Here is a 20,582-nt window from a genome sequence, read left to right on the forward strand (position 1 = left end):
CAAAGGGGTGGTGCTTTCCCATGTTTTGGTTGATACAGGCTCTTCTCTGAATGTTCTTCCAAAGAAAGCCTTAATGAAGTTGGATTGCGATGGCATCATCCTGAGGCCAAGTAACTTAGTTGTGCGGGCTTTTGATGGCTCTAAGAGAGCTGTTTTTTGGCGAAGTTGAGTTGCCAATTAAGATTGGACCGCAGGTATTCAAGAGTACCTTTTATGTGATGGATATCCAGCCTGCCTATAGATGTCTGCTAGGTCGACCCTGGATTCATGCTGCCGGTGCTGTTACTTCTACTCTCCACCAGAAGCTCAAATATGGACTAGAAGGTCAGATCGTCACCGTCTGTGGTGAAGAGGATATTTTTGTTAGACACCTGTCTATATTTAAGTATGTGGAAATGGATGGCGAGATGCATGAGATGCTGTGTCAGGGTTTCGAAGCCATCAACATCAGTGAGGTCGCGCCCGAAACTGTCTTTTCACCTGAGTCTGAGAAGGTCGAGACTTCTATCTCTTCATACAAGCAAGCTGTTGAAGTGGTTAAGGCTGGTAATGCCCAAGGCTGGGGCAAATTTGTGGAGCCAATCATAACAGAAGACAAGTTTGGATTGGGGTATACTCCAGGGTCTCAGAAGAATGAAGCCGGTACTTTCTCCAGCGGGGGTTTGGTTTCTCCCCACACTGTCAATGCTGCAGATGAAGACAAGGCTGACAGCGACTGTGACTTAGATAGCTGGATTCGCCCGTGTGTCCCAGGAGAAAAGCTCGACAATTGGTCGTCTGAAAAAGTCGTCCGGTTTACTCTACTGAAGGAGTAATTTTTATTGTTTTCCTTTTATCACATGCATAACAAAGTCTTACACTTTGACCAAGGTGTAATGACTCATCTGTAGGGCCATCCATTTAGTTACATTTCACAATTATTTTCATCATCAATAAAGGACAGCTTTTGCAAACAATTTTGTGTTCTCTTTCTTTCAATTATTTTTACTTTTACAAAAACGGCAATGTTTCTTTTTCATGTTTCTTTTTCGTTTTTCTTTCCAAAAAACACCTCGTAAAACTGATCACCCGGATCTCACTGCTAACGACACTGCTATGGCCAAGTATGACTTCGACAATCCTATCTATCAAGCCGAAGAAGGGGCTGAGGAAGATTGTGAATTGCCTGAGGAGTTAGCCAGGTTGTTGAAACAGGAGGACCGAGCTATTACACCTTATCAGGAAGTGATTGAGACCGTCAACATTGGTACCGAGGACGACAAGAAAGAGATCAAGATCGGGGCCAGTCTACAGGCCGAGAGGAAAAGACCGTTGATCATGTACTTGATTGTGTTAGAAAGGTCAATGGGTTGTGTGCTCGGTTAGCATGACGAGTCAGGTCGAAAAGAGCATGTAATATACTACCTTAGCAAAAAGTTTACCGACTGTGAACAAAGATACTCACTTCTCAAGAAAACTTGTCGCGCTTTGGCATGGGCTGCTCGCCGACTAAGACAGTATATGTTGACTCACACGACTCTATTGATATCAAAGATGGATCAAGTCAAGTATATTTTTGAAAAGCCAGCAGGGTTGCTAGGTGGCAAATGATGCTGACAGAGTATGACATCCAATACACTTCACAAAAAGCCATCAAAGGAAGTGTCTTGTCAGACTATCTTGCCGCGCAACCGATTGATGATTACCAACCTATGAGGTTCGACTTTCCTGATGAGGACATCATGTTTCTCAAATCGAAAGATTGCGAGGAACCACTCCCGGAGGAGGGGCCTGACCCTGAATCCAAATGGATTATGATGTTCGATGGGGCGGCCAACATCAATGGTCGCGGAGTTGGTGCAGTGTTGATCACGCCGGAGGGGGCTCGTATGCCATTTTGTGTCAGAATAACTCTTCCCTACACCAACAATAAAGCCGGACGAAGCAGAATGGGTCCGTTCTCGATACAGTCAGCTGAGCCTAGTTGAGGAAAAGAGACTAGCAGCTATATGCCATGGCCAGCTATATTAGAGACGGACGAAGAGAGCGTTTGATCAGAAAGTGCGCCCTCGGGAGTATCGAGTCGGTGAATTGGTACTCAAAAGAATTCTTCCTCCCAACACAGATCACAGGGGCAAATGGACACCGAACCACGAGGGTCCATACGTGGCTAAAAGAGTTTTCTCTGGCGGAGCTCTGATGCTAACAACCATGGATGGCGAAGACTTCCCGTCCCTTGTCAACTCAGACGCAGTTAAAAAATACTTCGCATCAAATAAACCCGCTGGACAGTAAAAAGAATAGTTCAGGAAAAAAAGGGGCATCCCGACGAACCAAAAAAAAGAATGAAGAGTTTCGGGCAAAAATTAGGGATATAAAAATCAAAAAAATGTACACCCGGTGAGTCAAAAACCCGAAGGGGCGGCTCAGGCAAAAAAGGGTATCCTGGTGGATTGCAAACCCAAAAGGGCGGCCCACGCAAAAGTTAGGGAATAAGCGAATGACTGCGATCTGAGTTCATCCGTGTTACATCACTGTTTCATTCGATCCGATAATCTTCGAAGGTTAAAGATCGTCTAACCATCCACTTCAGAAAGCAAGATGAGCAGAGCGTCTTGAGGACATACGAGCCATAGTAGAGTCGAAACACAGTGGGACCCCGTTTCCACATTGCCATTAGGATAGTTTCTCTTGTTCAATTTATAGCGATCGCCTTTTTCCAGGGATCAGCTTCCTGATGTACTCGCCTATTCCTGGCACAAATTTTTCAACCAACAAAAGTCGAATAATTCAGTTAAAAAGCCTCTTTACTTTTCATTTATCAGTTTGTTTGCAAAAGATGTCTGAATTCTTGAGGAAACATATTGCATCTGAATGTAATGGTGGCTTTTGCAGATGACTTGCGCAGGAAAACAGTCAAAATTGCTTTGAATGTGCTTAATCCTGGACGGTGAATTTAAACCGAGTAATTCCCCGGGGCATACGTGTACTTTTTGGTTACAGGTCACAGGAACCGGATGCCAAGTCATGAATCCTCACCCCTAAGCGGTTGACAAAGCCTCTCCTCTGCAGAGCAGGTTCCTCAGTAGGGTTGACAGTATCCAGACTGTATATCTCCAGCGGAATTGTCAGTACCAGACTGTATCTTCCCAACAACAGCGGAGTAGTTTCATACCCAACAGACAAGAGGGTGGTGTTCCCAGTGTTCATCTCGTCCCCAGCAGATTATTTCTAACAGATTTGTTTTAATCCCCAGCCCGAGGACGATTAGCAAGTTCATATCCCCAGCAAAGGTCGATTCCTACGACATCTCCCCAAGAAGTGCTTTCCTCACAGACTCTCCTCGCAGAGCCTCGCCAAGCAAAGTTTCCATAGTTGATACTTCCCCAGCAAGGTCAACTTTTCAAAAAAGGCCGATTTATTTTCGGTGGCTCCCCGGTCCCAGCAGACGGATCGTTCCCTACAGAGCATTCAAGGATTGATACAGTGATCCGCTCCCTACCAGAGTTGCTTCCCCAAGCAGATTTCTTTTTTTCTTTTTACACCATGCATAACATTTGCATTTGCATGCATATCATATCAAGCATACACATAAACTGATAAACAGGTCCTCCAAAGCAGACTGAAGAATTGCTTTACAACCAGAGTCATGAGATCCAGCCAGAGGATCAAGTGTGAGTGATCCAGCCTGAGGGTCATTTTTGAAGATTCAGACTGAGAATCGTTTTCCAGTGATCCAGCCTGAGGGTCATTTTTGAAGATTCAGCCTGAGAATCGTTGTTCCAGTGATCCAGCCTGAGAATCATTTTTGAAGATTCAGCCTGAGAATCGTTTTCCAGAGATCCAGCCTGAGGGTCATTTCGAAGATTCAGCCAGAGAATCGACTACGAGCGTTATTTCCCCAGCAAGCCAGCTGGAGAAATAGATTGACAGCTCAACAGAAAATCAACCTACAAGAGGATCCAGCCCGCGGATCGCATTTAAAAAACAAAGTCTAATCGAAGAGTCGTTATAACATGTTCTAGCCTGAAGAATATGTACGAAGCCCAAGAGTAGGATATTCTCGAAGCTGCATATCTAACATGAAGATTGGGCGCAGACTTCGAAAGAGAGTCAACCAGCGCATGCCTCAGATGCGACATCCTGATGATGAGAAGATCGAAGTCAGGTCTAGCCCGAAGACCGGAAATAGATTCAGCCAGAGAATCGAAACAACTCAGATCTAGCCAGAAGATCGAAGTAGATTCAGCCAGAGAATCAAAACAAAGGAGATCTAGCCAGAAGATCAAAGAAGATCTAGCCCGAAGACCGAAAATAGATTCAGCCAGAGAATCCAAATCGTATCCAGCCCGAGGATCAAAATTAACATCCAACCAGAGGACTAAATTGAGTATAGATTAAGCCAGAGGATCGAAACTCCATATTAAGTCAGAAGACTGATTCAGATTCAGCCAGAGGATCAGAAGAGAAATAAACAGCGCGGTGTATTTTAGCATTTTTGTGGTGTTCTCGGAGCGCAAATTTTTGGTCTGTCTTTGGTATTCAATCACAGCTCACCCTGTTTGTCTGATAAGTTGTTCGCTTTCATCCTACTCAGGTTAGCTGATGACTGAATAGGGGCAGCTGTAACACCCTAAAATTTGCCCTCCTCATTCATGCTTTCATTTTTAGGTCATTTAATATTTCATATTGCATTTCATCATGTCAATCAGAATCAGATCCAAGAAACTTTATTTAAAAAAAACGAAGAAAAAAAAACGAAAAAAAAAATTAAATAAATAAATAAAAGAAATTTTTTTGGACTTGGGCCTCTCTCATTTGAGCCCACAGGTCCACAAAAATCAGGTTATAAATTCAGAGTTTCAGTGAAACAAAATTTCATTATATTCCTATTACCCTGTCTAGGAAAAAGATAGTGAGAGAAGCAAAACACTCTGAGGTTTCCTTGGAACAAAACCCTGGACAAAACCTGAAGAGAAACCTAGACAGAGAAAGTGAGAATTAATCTGCAGCAACCTCCAAGAAACTCTGAAAGGTTCATTCTGACTCACACACTTTCAGCTCAAGCAAACCCTAACATTGGTTTGCAAATCCAGCCGTGCCATTTGATTTCAACCGATCTCTCCAATCAGGTTTGCCCTATATCCATCATCTTTATGCCTTTAATTTGAATGCTTTAAATGTATGAGGTATTATGGGTGAATTTAATACCCTCTTGATGCATGTGTTTGACAAGAGGTTTAGGCCTCCTACCCTTGGTTGCTTTTTGTGAGCTTTTTGTGAATTTTAATGGCATGATTCATATGGTTACATTTTGATTTGGGGGAAACTCTTGGTTACCCTATTTTGTTTCTCTAACCTGTTTGTTGAGTTTTGTTTTGTGAGGGCTCATATGACTCTTGCAGAGATGGTTTGCCTGGTGTTCCACTTTATTTGTGGGATACCGCCTGGAGGTTTCATTCCGATTACCTGTACTGACTCACTTTCTTTGATGGTGTTAGCTTGGGAGGATCTCAGGGTTTCCTTGTTCCGTTAATTACTGTTACTTCGGATCTTTATCCGTGTGGTACTTTTACATTTTCCCGTATTTTTACCGCTTTCTTAGTTGGAAGACCTCGATAGGAGGCAATGTTTTGTGTGTTTACTTTATGCAGGTTCCTTCGTCAAGGACTGACTTTTTGCATGAGGATCCCTAACCCTACCAACTCATTGATTTTTCTTCTCCTAAGAACACGTTAACTCCTTCTACTACAGGCGAGTAAGTCTCCAAAGGTCGAGCATCCGGTAGATTGCGTAGTAACGTCGTTCGTCCAAAACCCAATCCACAACCCCGTAGTTAGCCGAACTACGGCTTGCTCTGATTCTCATTCCAGATGAGATACGTAGGCATAAGACGCGATGTCTTAGCGAGCACAATTACCCTTAACCCCTAGGTAGCCGAGCTACGAAGACTCTGATTCTCATATTCAGATGAGATACGTATGCAATGGATGCGACATCCGTGCGAGTCATTTTCTTTTGACCCCTTTTTTTTAGTAAATAACACATTAGATAAACTCACACCCTTTAGACAAGAACTACAAAAGTGGATCCCGTAGAGTACTACGGACGCGTAGGGGTGTTAATACCTTCCCTTCGCATAATCGACTCCCGAACCCAAGATTTGGTTGCGAGACCCTGTCTTGTCCTTTCCTTTTTCCAGGTTTACTTCGAGCGTTTCCTTTCCCTCCTTTGGGATAAATAACGCACGGTGGCGACTCTCCTGTCTTTCTTCGCCGGTTGTTTTTTTTCGCATTCCATTTTTCAGGTTGCGACACCACCCACACTTCTACCCCTCTTCCTACCAACCACCCGAATCACGAATCCATCAATAAACCCACCTCCCGCCATATCAATCTCACTCAAATATCTATTTCCGTAAACACTTATACTACTCATACTAACAATAATCCTTCCAATATACCAACCATCCTCTTAACTAATCAAAATCCTAACTTACCTACCCTTAAAAAATTAGGTAGATATCTAAACCTCATACCTATCTCCAAGACCACTATTTCTCCATATTCAAGGTAATAATCATCCAGCTCCTTCAACTTTAGGTACACTTGTTTATCCCCTTTCTCAATTTATTTTTTTACTAACTTATATCCTACTAACAATTTTTCAATTTGAAAATTTCATCTATTATTGTACTAACCTCCTATACATCAGACATAACCGACCCTAACTACCAGTAAACTATCACTAATGAACTTCAATCTTTAATTAATATTAATATGGTCCTTAACTACCCCTTTATAAAAAAAACACGTAGGTTGTAAGTGGATTTTCAGACTTAAATACTATGCTAATGGTAACATAGAAAGATACAAGTCACACCATGTTGCTAAAGGGTTTAACCATACAAAGGGCATATACTACTTAAAACATTAAGCCTAGTGATAAAAATGACAACCATTAAACTTCTCTTATCTATAGCTTATTCTCAAAATTGGTTTCTTAAACAATTAGGCATTCATATTGCAATTTTACATGGTGACCTAGATGAGGAAGTATACATGAAGTGTACTCTTGGAATACATGTTCCTAATAAAAGCCTTGTTTGCAAACTAAATAAATCCATTTATGGTCTTAATCAACCTAGCAGGAACCAAAATTTAACCACCACTACCTTAGACTTAAGTTTTCTTCAATCTAAACCTGATTACTCATTATTTACTAAAAAGCCGACTAATTATTTTACTTGCTTTCTTGTAGATGTCGATGATCTTGTCTTTGGAGGTAATTGTATTATAGAAATTAATGTCATAAAGACTATTTTGGACAAACAGTTCAATATCAAAGACTTGGGGAATCTCAAATACTTCTTAGGATTTGAGATTGCTAGGTCTTCAAGGGCATAACACTTTGCCAATGCAAATACAACATGGATCTTTGTATTGTTCAAAAAGTACATGTGTGTGCGTATTCCCCCTGCAAGGGCAGGGGGACTTAGGGGCCCTAGTAGGTATATTACAGTTTGGGGGTGAAATATAGATCACGACAACGAGTAGTCCTGTACAATGGTTTTTAAGACTGTTTGAGGGATCAACTCATGTAAGGTGAGAGGCCCTGTTGGTGGCCAACGTTGTTGGGTTACAAGCATGTGGTTAGATTGACGATGTTAAGGTTATTAGGAGCGAAGTGCTTTCTGAGTAGTAATGGATGGTAGCAATTGTGTATTACTTGAGAGTCTGTCCTCTTTCTCTTATTAGCAGAGAGGTATTTATAGAGGCCTTTTGGTCTTAGGCTAGAGATCCAGTTAGTAGTTTACCCCAACTTCATGACCAAGGAATATGATCATGGGAGGACTTGGTCTCATTGGATTATGGGAAGAGTGGTTTTTCCCTTTGAGTGACCCTTCCAGTTAGTCATTGTGGGTTCACATCATTACCCACTTTTATTAGGCGAGTGGATAGAGGGAGCCTAATCGGGTGGGCTGTATTGCCGCATCTGAGCAACCTCTTAGCCCATTTTGGGCGGCCTCATGGGAAATTTTGGACGGCCGGTGGCTTTGCTGGGCGGCTCGTCTCTCGCCTTATTAAGGTCTTTCCTGGGCAGCTCCTCCTCCTTAGGGCCCAATAAAAATATAACATTACAATCTTCTTCAAAATATAAGGTTATTAGCATCCAAACCTGCTTCAACCCCAATGGAACATGGCCTGAAATTGGACGATGATAATGAACCACTTTTAACTAATGCAACCCATTTTATAAGTCCCATATGTAAGCTTTTATATTTACCACATTCATGACCTGATATAATCTATGTTGTTTGCATGTTAAGTCAATATCTATCAAAGTCAATCAACACTTATATGCAAGCTGCCACCAGAGTTCTAAGATACATAAAAAAATGCACCTTCTTTAGGATTGTTTTTTAGAACCGACTCTAACCTCAAGTTCATAGGATTCACCGACTCTGATTGGGGTGCATGTCCAACATTTAGAAGATCAACAACTAGTTTCAATGTTTTTCTTAGCACCGGTCTTATTAGTCGAAAATACAAGAAGCAACAAGTTGTTTTAAGATCTTCCACAAAGACTAATTAGAGAGATCTTTCCGACATATCTTGTAAAGCTCAGTGGTTATTATACATGTTGAATAATTTCTCAATTCATCACCTGGAACCAATAATGATCTTTTGTGACAACACCAACACCATTCACATTACATCCAATCTCGTGTTTCATGAAAATAAGAAACATATCGAGATGATTAGCATCTTTTTCACGACAAAATATAAGCCCTTGTAATTCATATTATGTTTATTGATTCCAAAAATCAAGTTGCATACTTATTTACAAACCCTTTCATCTTGGTCCCCTTTTTGCATTGGTTTCCCAACTTAGAGTTCTTGACATACATTCTAGTTTGAAAGGGTGTTACAATATATAACATGTGTATTTATTTCTATTTTTAGTCTTAACTTAGTGTTAGTTGTTATTTTAAGGTAATTTATTTTCCCACCCTTAGGGTGTAGGTCACACCTCTGAAAACCCAAAATTGCCCTCAGGTGTTTTCAGAGGTGCATCTCTGGATGCACCTTAAATTACCTCATCCTTCATAAATCAAGCAACCACCATTTGTTTTTGCGAAAAATTGGTTCGGAGATGCATCTGCAAAACTTTTATAATGTGTATTTGGCGTGCATCTCCCAAAATATCACTCATGTGCAACACGAACCTCGAGAAAGATGCATCCTGATCTTCATGAGCATAAGCCTCAGGAGCTTCAAGTACGGTTCCCCGTCTAGCCATGGCCTGCTCATTCTCACGTCTAACGGACGTGTGCTGGGTTTTACAGTCGAGTCACAATCTGGCAGAGTTGTTTGCAACCATTTTTCTTGAAAAAACCAGAAAACTACATTAATCTGCATCTAGGACACTTTTCGAATATGTATCTCCAAAAACCAACCATAACACTTTTCAGAGATGCATATCCAAATACGCTTGTGTTTCTCAACAGTGGCAGAAACACACATCAGTCTTGCCCTACCTACCTAAATGCAACAAAATGAGAATGCATGTCTCTAACAACTACCTATTTCGAATGTGACTACTACCTAATGCATTTAAAATACTATTTTACCGAATACATTAATCAAAACTAAAAAAAGTGAAATGAGAAACTTACTCAAAAAAAGAGTTGTGGATGCTTTTTTTTATTTAGTTAGTGGAGTGAGTTGGATTGGAATGCTTGAACTAGAGGTAGTGTCGATCCTTGAAAAATGGACTGTAACAAAGTTTCTCACGAGCTACAATGTTTTTTTGAATAGTTTTAGAAAAATGAAGAAGGAAAAGAAGGTATGTTTGCGAGTTATATATTAATTAAACACGTTCGGAGACGCATCTTCGAAAAACCTCATGAATTTAAAAATAAGGGTTAATCCAGAGATGCATCTACAAACACACCTTAAAACACATACGAAGATGTATCTCCAAATTAAATTTTAGCAAAATGAGGGATGCTCACCCATTTGCGCTTATTTCATGGGAAAACGGTGCGCCAAAAGATGCATCTTCGAAAGCTTAAGACATTTTTGATCTTTTTCCAGGGGTTAGGGAGAACCTATAGAGGAGGGAAAATAAATTCTCTTATTATAAAGGTTGTTAGAGAATTTTTGTCTAACTAACTCTTTCAATTGGGCCTATAAGCATTCTGAGCCCAATCTGTATTTGGATTAAGAAATTAAATGAACATTTTTGGGAATTTCTTAATGCACTCTGTGTATTGCTAGGGCACCAAACGAGAATACAAAAATTCCTACAAAATTCGGAGATGCATCTTCAGATGTATCCTATGCCAATAGAAGTCTGACTTAATGTGAAAAAACTATGACGTTGCTTGTACATGATACACCATAATCCTTCTTCTTCCTCACTTGTTAAAAAAACAAATTTTTCTCTAAAAGTATCTCAAAATCAATCAAGCAACATCAAAGTTTCTTCAATCAACACCAACTACATCAAATATCTCATTCAACTACATAAATTTCAAAGATTCCTCACTTTTTGTAAGTTTTTTATTATTGTAAACTTGAGTTTTTGTATAAATTTGTAGAAATTGATGATTAGGTATTGCAATATATAGTTTATGCATGTATGATAGTTGATACATTATGAGAAGTATGTTTCATAGATAAAAGTAATGATAAATGTATTATTTTTTGGGATCTTGGTGGCAGTATTTGATAGTATTTGTAATTTGGATTTATGTTCAATTGTACTTTATTTTTACTTATTTCGGCTTCATTGTATATTTCGACTTTATTGTGTATGTCATGATGATTTATTTTGACTCCGAATTTATATATGTCATTTTTTGCAAATATGTTCTATGGTTTAATGCTCATCACGGGAGTCTTAACATTTATAAATCGTCATCATTTTCATCAGAGTAACCATAAAACTAACTTAATTTGCATTATTTTGATTGGTTACGGAGATGCACCTCCGTAAATACTAAACGGAGATGCATCTTCGTATCAATAAATGTTCAAAATGGGCCTTTATGAGATGGATACATGAAGTGTATTTTGAAATATTTCGGAGATGCATCTCCGAATTTATGTTTACAAAATATATTGGTGTGGCTCAATGGGATGCATGAAGTGTGTTTTGAAATATTTTGGAGATGCATCTCCGGATCAATTGAAACTTTTTTATTTAAAACAAGGCGCATTCGAAAATTCATTTTCAGAATCTGAAAGACATTTTGGATTTTCCATAGAGTGTTTTCCCAACCTAAAGGATGAGATAGAAATCCCCATATTTTTTCATTTTTTGTTTTTTATGATCTTGAAAAGATATGCTTTCGTTGTATAAGTGTCAATAGTTTCTACCATAACTACCCTAACTCATGGCCTCATCCTCCAGCTCAAACATATCTTTAAGCATATCCCATCCTTCTTATGATCAACATTATCCCTCACTAAATGCTATGTTCACCAATACTACTTCCCTACCAAATCCTTCATGGTTCCCAGTCTAAAGATATTAATATCAATATATCATGTCACCAATACCTCCCAAATGATAGAATATAATATTTTGTTATAACTAGTCATAATTAGTTTCTTATAATTATGTTGTATCATAATTAGACAGTTGACCAAATGTTACACATTGATGTATATATATTCTATTCAGATCAATGAGAAGGACACGATTTCCATTATCTTACATGGTATCAATCCTAACTGATCCCTCTCTCTAAAAAAAAGCAAACGCAGAAACACGTTTCTTCTTCTCCCTCATTACAGTCCGCCACCGCATGCTTCTTCTCCCTCCTTGAAGTCTGCCGCCACAACAGGACTACTGTCCTCTGTACCGCCACCGCCGAACACGAGAACCACCCTATTCTTTCTCCTTTCACCTCTGTTCGCACCGCCGCCGTCGCACCTGCAGCCATGTCTAAGTCAGACCGTTTAGAACACAGTGACACCGATACCCACAAATCCGCCGATACTTATGATTCTGGCCAGCCCAAGAACACCATATTTTGAGGTTCCAAATCGGAGTTTCATCCCGCTCTTGCCGTCTCCAATATTAGGAACCACATTCCTATTATTATTGAGATGGAAAAAGATCAATATAGTACCTGGGCCGAGATTTTCCGCATCCATGCTCGCTCATATCGAGTCCTGCATCACATCGTTCCATCTATCAGAAAAGAGCCAACAACCATTACCGACGCCAACCATGAACAATGGTCCACTCTTGATGCCACCGTTCTTCAGTGGGTTTATTCCATTATTTCTACCAATTTGCCGACCACTATTCTAGAACCCAACTCCACTGCAATGGAAGCATGGAATCGCTTGAAAGATATTTTTTAGGACAACCAAAATGCTCGAGCTGTCACTCTTGAACAAGAGTTTTCTAACACTCGTATAGAGGATTTTCCCAATGTCTCAGCTTACTGTCAGCGTCTTAAGATGCTTTATGATCAGTTGGGAAATGTCGGCTCCCCTGTCAACAATCATCGTCTAGTCCTTCAGCTGATCTCTGGTCTCCCAGAAGCTTACCATAGTATTGCTACTTTAATTCGCCAGAGCAATCCTCTTCCGGAATTCTATCAGGCTTGTTGCATGCTCACTTTAGAAGAAGCCGATATGGCTAAGATGGCAAACACAGACTCTCATGCCGCTATGCACACTACTCAGCCGAAACCAACTGAAGACACCTCTCAACGTGGCAACCGCTGCCCTGACAACCGTTCTCGCTCCCGTGGCAACCAGGGTTGCGGAGGGGGGCGTGGTAACCGCAGTACACCTCAGTCTGGAGCTCCCAACACTCCCTCACCTTGGTCCGCTCCTCCTTGGCAACAACAACAACAACAGTACCCAACCTGGCAACCATGTGGTTGAACTCCACCACCATGGACTATGCCACTGTGTCTGTATCCCACCTCTTAGTGGACACACCCTGCTGGTCCTCCTAAGCAGCCAGGCATTCTAGGACAGTGTCCTCAGGTGTATATAACCTCTACTTCATCTCAGATGCTGACAGACATTAAGACCGCAATGCACACCATGTCACTCCACACTCATGACAATCAGTGGTACATGGACACGGGTGCAACATCTTACACAACCGCATCACAAGGTAATCTCTCGTCTTATTTTTCCAGTAAGTAATTAAAATTAGAAAGTCATTATTGGCAGTGGCCATGGAATTCAATTCACGACACCAGACACACACAAATAACCACATCTCACCAACCACTTCACCTTAACCATGTCCTGTATGCCCCGAAAATTATTAAAAATTTAATTTCTGTGAGACGACTCACCATTGACAATAATGTTTTTGTTTCCTTTGATCCTTTTGGTTTTACTGTCTCTGATTTTCAGACGGGCATCACCCTTCTCAGATGTGACAGTCGTGGAGATCTTTATCCAGTTACCACTCCTCCCAGTTTTGCCGGTCTCACATCCAGTCTTTGGCATATTCGTCTTGGTCGTCCTGGCGTGTCTGTTTTGAATTCCTTTCGCAAAAATAAGTTCATATGTTATGAACCTTTTAATTCTTCTGTCGTTTGTGACTATTGTGTTTTAGGCAAACAGGTTAAATTGTCAGTTTTTGATTCTCAAACTACGAATTTGATGCCTTTTGACATTTTACATAGTGATTTATGGACGTCTCTAATTTTATGTTCTGCTGGTCATAAATATTATGTCTTATTCTTAGATGATTTTACAAACTTCTTGTGGACTTTTCCTATTAGCAGAAAATCTCATGTGTTTGAAACATTCAAGTCACTTACTCAACTCATTCAAACTCAATTTTTGCAAAAAGTCAAAACATTTCAATGTGACAATGGCGGTGAATATAATAATGAGCTTTTTCAAAAATATTGCACTGGTCATGGTCTAGTTTTTCGTTTCTCTTGTCCCCAGACATCCTTACAAAATGGGAAAGCGGAACGCAAAATAAGAACCATTAATAATATGATACACATTATGCTAGCTCATTCTTCTGTTCCCCCCTTGTTTTGGCATCATGCTCTCAACATGGCAACTTACCTGTTAAATATTATTCCGTGTAAAACACTTCATCATCAGTCACCAACATAACTCATATATCATCGTGATCCCACCTACACACATCTCAGAGTCTTTGGTTGTCTATGTTATCCATTATTCCCATCATCTACCATTCATAAGTCATAACCCCGCTTTACTTCGTGTGTCTTCTTGGGTTATCCGCCGAATCATAGAGGTTACAAGTGTTTTGATTTATCTAATAGAAAATTAATAATTTCGAGGCATGTTATCTTTGATGAAACTCAATTTCCCTTCACCAAGATACACTCCCATTCACCTCACTTTTATCAATTTTTAGATGATGACCTTCATCCCTACCTTATACATCAGTGGCAAAATCAAATCTCACCACCTGTTGCACATAACCAACTAACACCCACAATCCCAATTAACTAACCACTGCCCTCAATAAACCAACAATCATCATCTCCTACCTCTTCGATCAACACACCCATTACAATAAACTCTCTATCACCACCATCAATTTAACCGCATCCACCTCCACCTACACGAACCATCACCACCCGAAGCATGAAAGGCATTGTCAAACCCCGCACGATATTTAACTTATCAATCTCTCATTCTGACCACACAATCTCTCCCATACCTATGAACCCCAAACTAGCCTTATCAGACCAGAATTGGAAATCCGCAATGCAATCTGAATTTGATGCTCTTATTCGAAATAAGACGTGGGATTTAGTTTATCGTCCTTGTGATGCTAATATTATTCAATGTATGTGGATTTTTAGGCATAAGAAAAATTTTGATGGCTCCTTTGAGCGTTATAAGGCTCGTCTTGTAGGTGATGGCAGGTCACAGGTTACAGGTGTGGATTGTGATGAGACTTTTAGCCCTGTGGTGAAACCCGCTACCATTCGAACAGTGCTTATCATTGCTCTCTCCAAATCTTGGCCCATTTATCAACTGGATGTTCAGAATGCCTTTTTACATGGTGATCTTCATGAGACTATTTACATGCATCAGCCATTGGGTTTCCGCGACCTCCGTCATCCAGATTATGTATGTCGGTTGAAGAAGTCATTGAATAGTCTCAAGCAAGCGCCTAGGGCATGGTACCAACGTTTTGCTGACTATGTTGCCACCACTGGCTTTCGCCATAGCACATCAGACCACTCCCTCTTCATATATCGACAAGGTTTAGACATGGCCTACATTCTGCTGTATGTAGACGACATCATCCTCATCACCTCCACCCAGGTCCTCCGCCAATCAATTATGTCACTCTTAGCATCTGAGTTTGCAATGAAGGATTTGAGCCCTCTGAGTTACTTTCTGGGTATTGCAGTATCTCGTCATCCTGATGGCATATTTCTGAGTCAAAGAACTTATGTTTCAGAGATCATTGAACGTGCTGGCATGGCATCTTGTAAACCATCAGCCACTCCTGTTGACACCAAGCAGAAACTCAGCACCTCCTCTGGCACTTCTTATGAGGATACCTCCTTGTATCGAAGTCTTGCAGGGGCCATATAGTATCTCACCTTCACTCGACCTGATATATCATATGTTGTTCAACAAGTTTGTCTTCACATGCATGCCCCTTGCATGGAACACATGCTTGCTCTTAAGCGCATTTTGCGTTATGTTCAGGGCATCATACATTTTGGACTACACCCCCATCTCCCATTACAAAGCTTATCTCCTACACTGACACTGATTGGGGTGGATGTCCTGACACCAGACGTTCTACATTTGGTTACTGTATTTTTCTAGGTGACAACCTTATTTCTTGGTCTTCCAAAAGGCAGTCAATCCCGTTCTAGTGCTGAAGCCGAATATAGGGGGGTTGCCAATGTTGTCTCCGAATCGTGTTGGATTCACAATCTTCTCCTAGAACTCCATTTTCCTATTCCTCAGGTCACTTTGGTGTATTGTGACAATGTTAGTGCCATCTATCTATCTGGTAATCCTGTGCAGCATCAACGCAGTAAGCATATTGAGATGAACATTCATTTTATTCAGGAAAAGGTAGCTTGTGGTCAGGCTCGCGTCCTTTATGTTCCCTCAAGACATCAGATTGCAGACATCTTCATCAAATGACTTCCTCGCATTCTCTTTGATGATTTTCGGAACAGTCTAAGCGTCTGTGAACCTCCCGCTTCGACTGCGGGGGTGTGATAGAATAGAATATTTTGTTATAATTAGTCATAATTAGTTTCCTATAATTATATTGTATCATAATTAGATAGTTGACCAAATGTTACACATTCATGTATATATATTCTATTCAGATCAATGAGAAGGACACGATTTCCATTATCTTACACCAAAATATTCAACATATTTTAAAGTCTTGAAAAAATTTAGATAGGCTATGATCAAGGTTTGCCAATCCTATCAATTATCATATCCCATCACACCTCATACATCTTTAATTTTTGATAAATTACTTCATGTTACTTCTATTACAAAAAAAAAAAAAAAAATTATTAGTGCCAACAAGGTTGCTAAGTATCATATGTTTTTCATTCTAATCATTGTGTTATCAAATCTTTTGCCAATGATGTTGTTTTCCTACAAAGTTTAGTAGGCTCAAATGGTTTCTATGAGTTTTCCAATCTTAAAGTGCATCCCTCAAGCCCAAAATTATGTTTTGTTTCTCATTTAAGTAGTTTTCCTCCCCAATTTAGTCCTAATACTAATATTGCTAATATGTTGTCACATAACGCTTAATCTCTATGACACCTAAGATTAGACACTCCAAATAAAAAAAAACACTTTAAATCTTGTATTGCAAAATTTTAACATTCATGTTTCTATTAATAGAAGGATTCTGTATTTTGTTCTTTCTAACGTATGAGAAAAGCACACAATATTGGGATTATGCCTTCCTTACAACGGTTTATCTCACTAATAGGTTACTACTACATCACTTCATCATGTCACTCCATACTTTACCCTTTTTGGGCCAATATCATGATTACAAAGATTTTACATTTGACCTTAAGCAATCATTCTCTCTGAATGGTTTCTGTGATGTAGATTAAGCAGCTGACCTAGATGACAGAAGATTCATTTCTGGCAGTGCCATCTTCTTTAGTCCTTACTTGATCTCTTGGCGGTCAAGAAAGTAAACAGTTGTTGCCAGATCAAATGCATAGGCAAAGTATAAGTGTTGAAATAGCGTGACTCCAAACACTTTTACAGGAACACAAGCTTCCAACTACCTTTCCTATCATCTTTTGTGACAATGAGAGTCCAAATAGTCAATAAATAATAAATGACTCACTTAATTATCTCACAGATAAGATAAAGAAAAATAAATAAATAAATAAAAGAGAGAAAATGACCTTCATCATAAAAGTTGAATGTTATCCGTCAGTAAAAATTGTCGATACTAGTATTTAAATAAAAATAATTAATATGATATATTTTGATCAATTAAGAAATAAAATGATATTTTTAAAAGTCATGAGACAAAATGAATTCGAGTACAATATACAAACAAGACAACTAAAAAATAATAAATCCGAAAATAATATATTTTTGCTTGATGGAGTTATTATATTATAAATATCCATAATATTTTCTTTTAGGTACAGATATCTTAGAACTTAATTGTAAAAACACTCATAATAATTTATTTAACTTTTGCATGTACTTTTAAAACAATAATTGAAGGTTGTTTTCAAAGTTGACATCATTTTATACTTTTTCTTATAACGTTTGTTCAAATCAAATCAAACCATTTTTTAAGGAAAAAAAATGAAAAAACAACACATTAATACGCAATTTGATTTTGATGTGATTTGATATATAATAATGCATGGAAGACAGTTGTTGGCAATAGGATATGAATTGCCAATGAAACCAATTAAATTAGCTATAGTGTCTATATTTGGCGCCATTCAATTAACGGTTCAGAATTATCAATACAACAAACTTATCTATCATCATTCATCATTTATCTTTTGTTTTCCATAATCAAAACTATTTTCTTTCCATCCTCTCCACCTCTTCCATGCTCCAGTTTTCCGGCAAAGGGTCATTGCCGGAAAATCCGATCAGGGAAGAGGTGTCCTATAATGAATTGTGAAGCCATGAATGATATTAGAGATGTAAATGAGTTCAACAATTATAATAATCATACTAATATCCCTTTAGATTTCATTGAAAATCATGATCATGATTGTGATCAAGAACAAGAATCGGCTGGAGAAGTTAGCGACGGAGGAGTTGGAGGAGCGAGTCCGGCCGAGATCAAGCTCAAGATAAAGAAATCGTTGTTGGAGTTTCGTTGCAAAATTCAGGATGCGATTCTCGGAAACTATTTGTTCGGTGAAGGAGAAAAAGTTGCATTGACAAAGGAAAATCTTAGAGATGTAACTCTATGGGGGGTTCCTTTGTTACCAAGCAAGGGACATGAAGGTACTGATATTGTTTTGAGGAAATTCTTAAAGGCTAAAGATTTCAGAGTCAATGATGCATTTGAAATGTTGCAGAAGACAATGGTATGGAGGATTAGGAATAATGTTGATAAGATTCTTGATGAAGATTTGGGTTCTGATTTCGAAAATGTTGGGTTTTTGAATAGTCGAGATAAGGAAGGTCGTCCGGTTTGTTACCATCTTTACGAGGTTTACAGAGACAAGGGTTTGTATAAGAACACATTTGGAACACAAGAGAAATGTGAGTTGTTTTTGAGGTGGAGGATCCAAATGATGGAAATTGCTGTTAAAAAGTTGTGTTTTAGAACTGGAGTTGATGGAATTATCCAGGTTTATGATTTGAAGAATGCGCCACTTCAAGGAATGAAAGAGCTTCACTCACTCAGCAAAAAAGCTCTTGTGTTGTATCAAAACTATTATCCCGAAATCATTTACAAAAATGTTAGTATACACGTAAAGTTCAGATCGATGACTTAACAAGTTTTCAGAGCTTATAGTTTATATATTATCAGAAAGACTAATTTTGAGCTTTTTTTTCTTCTTCAGATTGTAATAAATGCACCATTTTGGTTCTACACATCACAAGTGCTATTCTCAAGGCTTTTGAATCAAAGAAACAAAAAGAAGTTCATCTTTTCAAGACCACCAAGAGCCACACCAATGCTCCTCAAGTGAGTTTCCTTAAACTATAACATAAACCTCTCAAGTGTCCCGTTCTGTAAATATTGTTTTGTTCGACTATAGTGAACATTATGGCATGTCACAGGTACATAGCCCCGGAACATCTTCCGGCTGAATACGGCGGTCTAAGGAGGAACAACGACCAAGATTTCACCGCGGATGATAAGGTTTTGGAGCTTAAAATCCGAGCGAATTCTGTTTCTACAATTGAATTTCCGGTCCATGAGACTGGAGTGACGATAATGTGGGATATAACTGTTGTTGGATGGGATGTGACATGCAAAGAAGAGTTCGTTCCGGACGATGAAGGCTCATACGTTATATTACTACAAAACCAAAATGTTGTTGGTGACAGTACAAGAAACTCTTTTTATATAAGTGAACCAGGGAAGATAATGATAACAGTTGAAAATGGTAACTTCAAGAAGAAGAAAATGTATTATAGAACGAAAACCCGAGTCACTGTTCCAATGTTCATTTTGCTATCATAACAAATGTTTTTTTTTTTTTATGTTCTTTTCTTCCACTTGATTTGATGATATTGTATATTCTTTTGCTCTCAGTAGGCCAGAAGTTACCAACATGAAATTGATGGCAGAATAGATCCATTTTACTTTCTGCTAAAGATTCATAAGGTAGTTCATGATGGCTACATTTGCATTTCATTGCCTATGTATCCACTACATGTTTTTTAACAGGAACCTCAAAGCCATGGGATGATGGAATAGAAAATTGTGTTGTAGCCATAGTTTAAGGTGTCCACCTACATACGCATTAAAATTTATCTGCAATTATCGTCAAGTCATATTCATCTTCTTCTTGTGTAAGAATTTGCAGCATCCCAACATACAATGGAAAATGAAGATTTAGTAAAACAGATCAAAACACAGGAGTATCTAATTTACGACCTGTAATTTCAAATAATCTTTTTTACATTTACAAAGTGTCATTTCAATTTTAAACAGTAAAATTTTAAATCATACCAGAAATAAGACTAAGTGTATTGTGTACAAGGTAATAATGTTGTATTATACAGAGATTTATTTTTAATGGTTGGATCACTAAGTTCCACCATGTCTTATTACTTGATCTAACGACGAGATTTACTAATCCAATGGTAGAAACAAATATTTAGAGATGAGACTTTAAAAATAAATTATGAATAGAAGTAATACAGTATTAGTATTAGTACATATTCAGTATTAGTATTATGAATATAACTAATAATCACTGAATTGAAGAGATACGCAGAGAGTCGATGCAGAGAAGAGAAGTAGAGAATTGTATGGGACCATCTCCTGCAACATATAAGAATAGCAACAAATATTCATTCTGTTTCTCTGTGGTAATATGGATATATACTAATCATCATCTATCTGTGAAGAATGAATGAAGCGGTCACCTACGTCGCGTCTTA

The 20,582-nt window shown here is 38.8% G+C and overlaps 2 protein-coding genes across 2 annotated transcripts; both read left to right on the forward strand.

Moving 5' to 3' along the window:
* Positions 1-12,461: 12,461 nt before the first annotated feature.
* LOC127094058 (uncharacterized) lies at positions 12,462-12,893 on the forward strand. The gene has a single exon (XM_051032929.1). The coding sequence runs from the start codon at positions 12,462-12,464 to the stop codon at positions 12,891-12,893; it is 432 nt and encodes a 143-aa protein (XP_050888886.1).
* A 5,076-nt stretch (positions 12,894-17,969) lies between these two features.
* On the forward strand, positions 17,970-19,784 carry LOC127091601 (patellin-4). Its single transcript, XM_051030289.1, has 3 exons — positions 17,970-18,925; positions 19,031-19,155; positions 19,251-19,784. The coding sequence occupies exons 1-3, from the start codon at positions 18,122-18,124 to the stop codon at positions 19,654-19,656; spliced, it is 1,335 nt and encodes a 444-aa protein (XP_050886246.1). The 5' UTR covers positions 17,970-18,121; the 3' UTR covers positions 19,657-19,784.
* The last annotated feature ends 798 nt before the right edge of the window (positions 19,785-20,582 follow it).

Source organism: Lathyrus oleraceus, chromosome 6 (assembly GCF_024323335.1).
Source record: "Lathyrus oleraceus cultivar Zhongwan6 chromosome 6, CAAS_Psat_ZW6_1.0, whole genome shotgun sequence".
Lineage (NCBI taxonomy): Eukaryota > Viridiplantae > Streptophyta > Magnoliopsida > Fabales > Fabaceae > Lathyrus > Lathyrus oleraceus.

Excerpts from the sequence above, each read along its gene's own strand:
- LOC127091601 (XM_051030289.1), top strand. The coding sequence starts at position 18,122 with ATGAATTGTGAAGCCATGAATGATATTAGAGATGTAAATGAGTTCAAC. Across the intron at positions 18,926-19,030 it reads CCGAAATCATTTACAAAAAT|ATTGTAATAAATGCACCATT; the intron begins GTTAGTATACAC and ends TTTCTTCTTCAG. Across the intron at positions 19,156-19,250 it reads GCCACACCAATGCTCCTCAA|GTACATAGCCCCGGAACATC; the intron begins GTGAGTTTCCTT and ends GGCATGTCACAG.
- LOC127094058 (XM_051032929.1), top strand. The coding sequence starts at position 12,462 with ATGCTTTATGATCAGTTGGGAAATGTCGGCTCCCCTGTCAACAATCAT.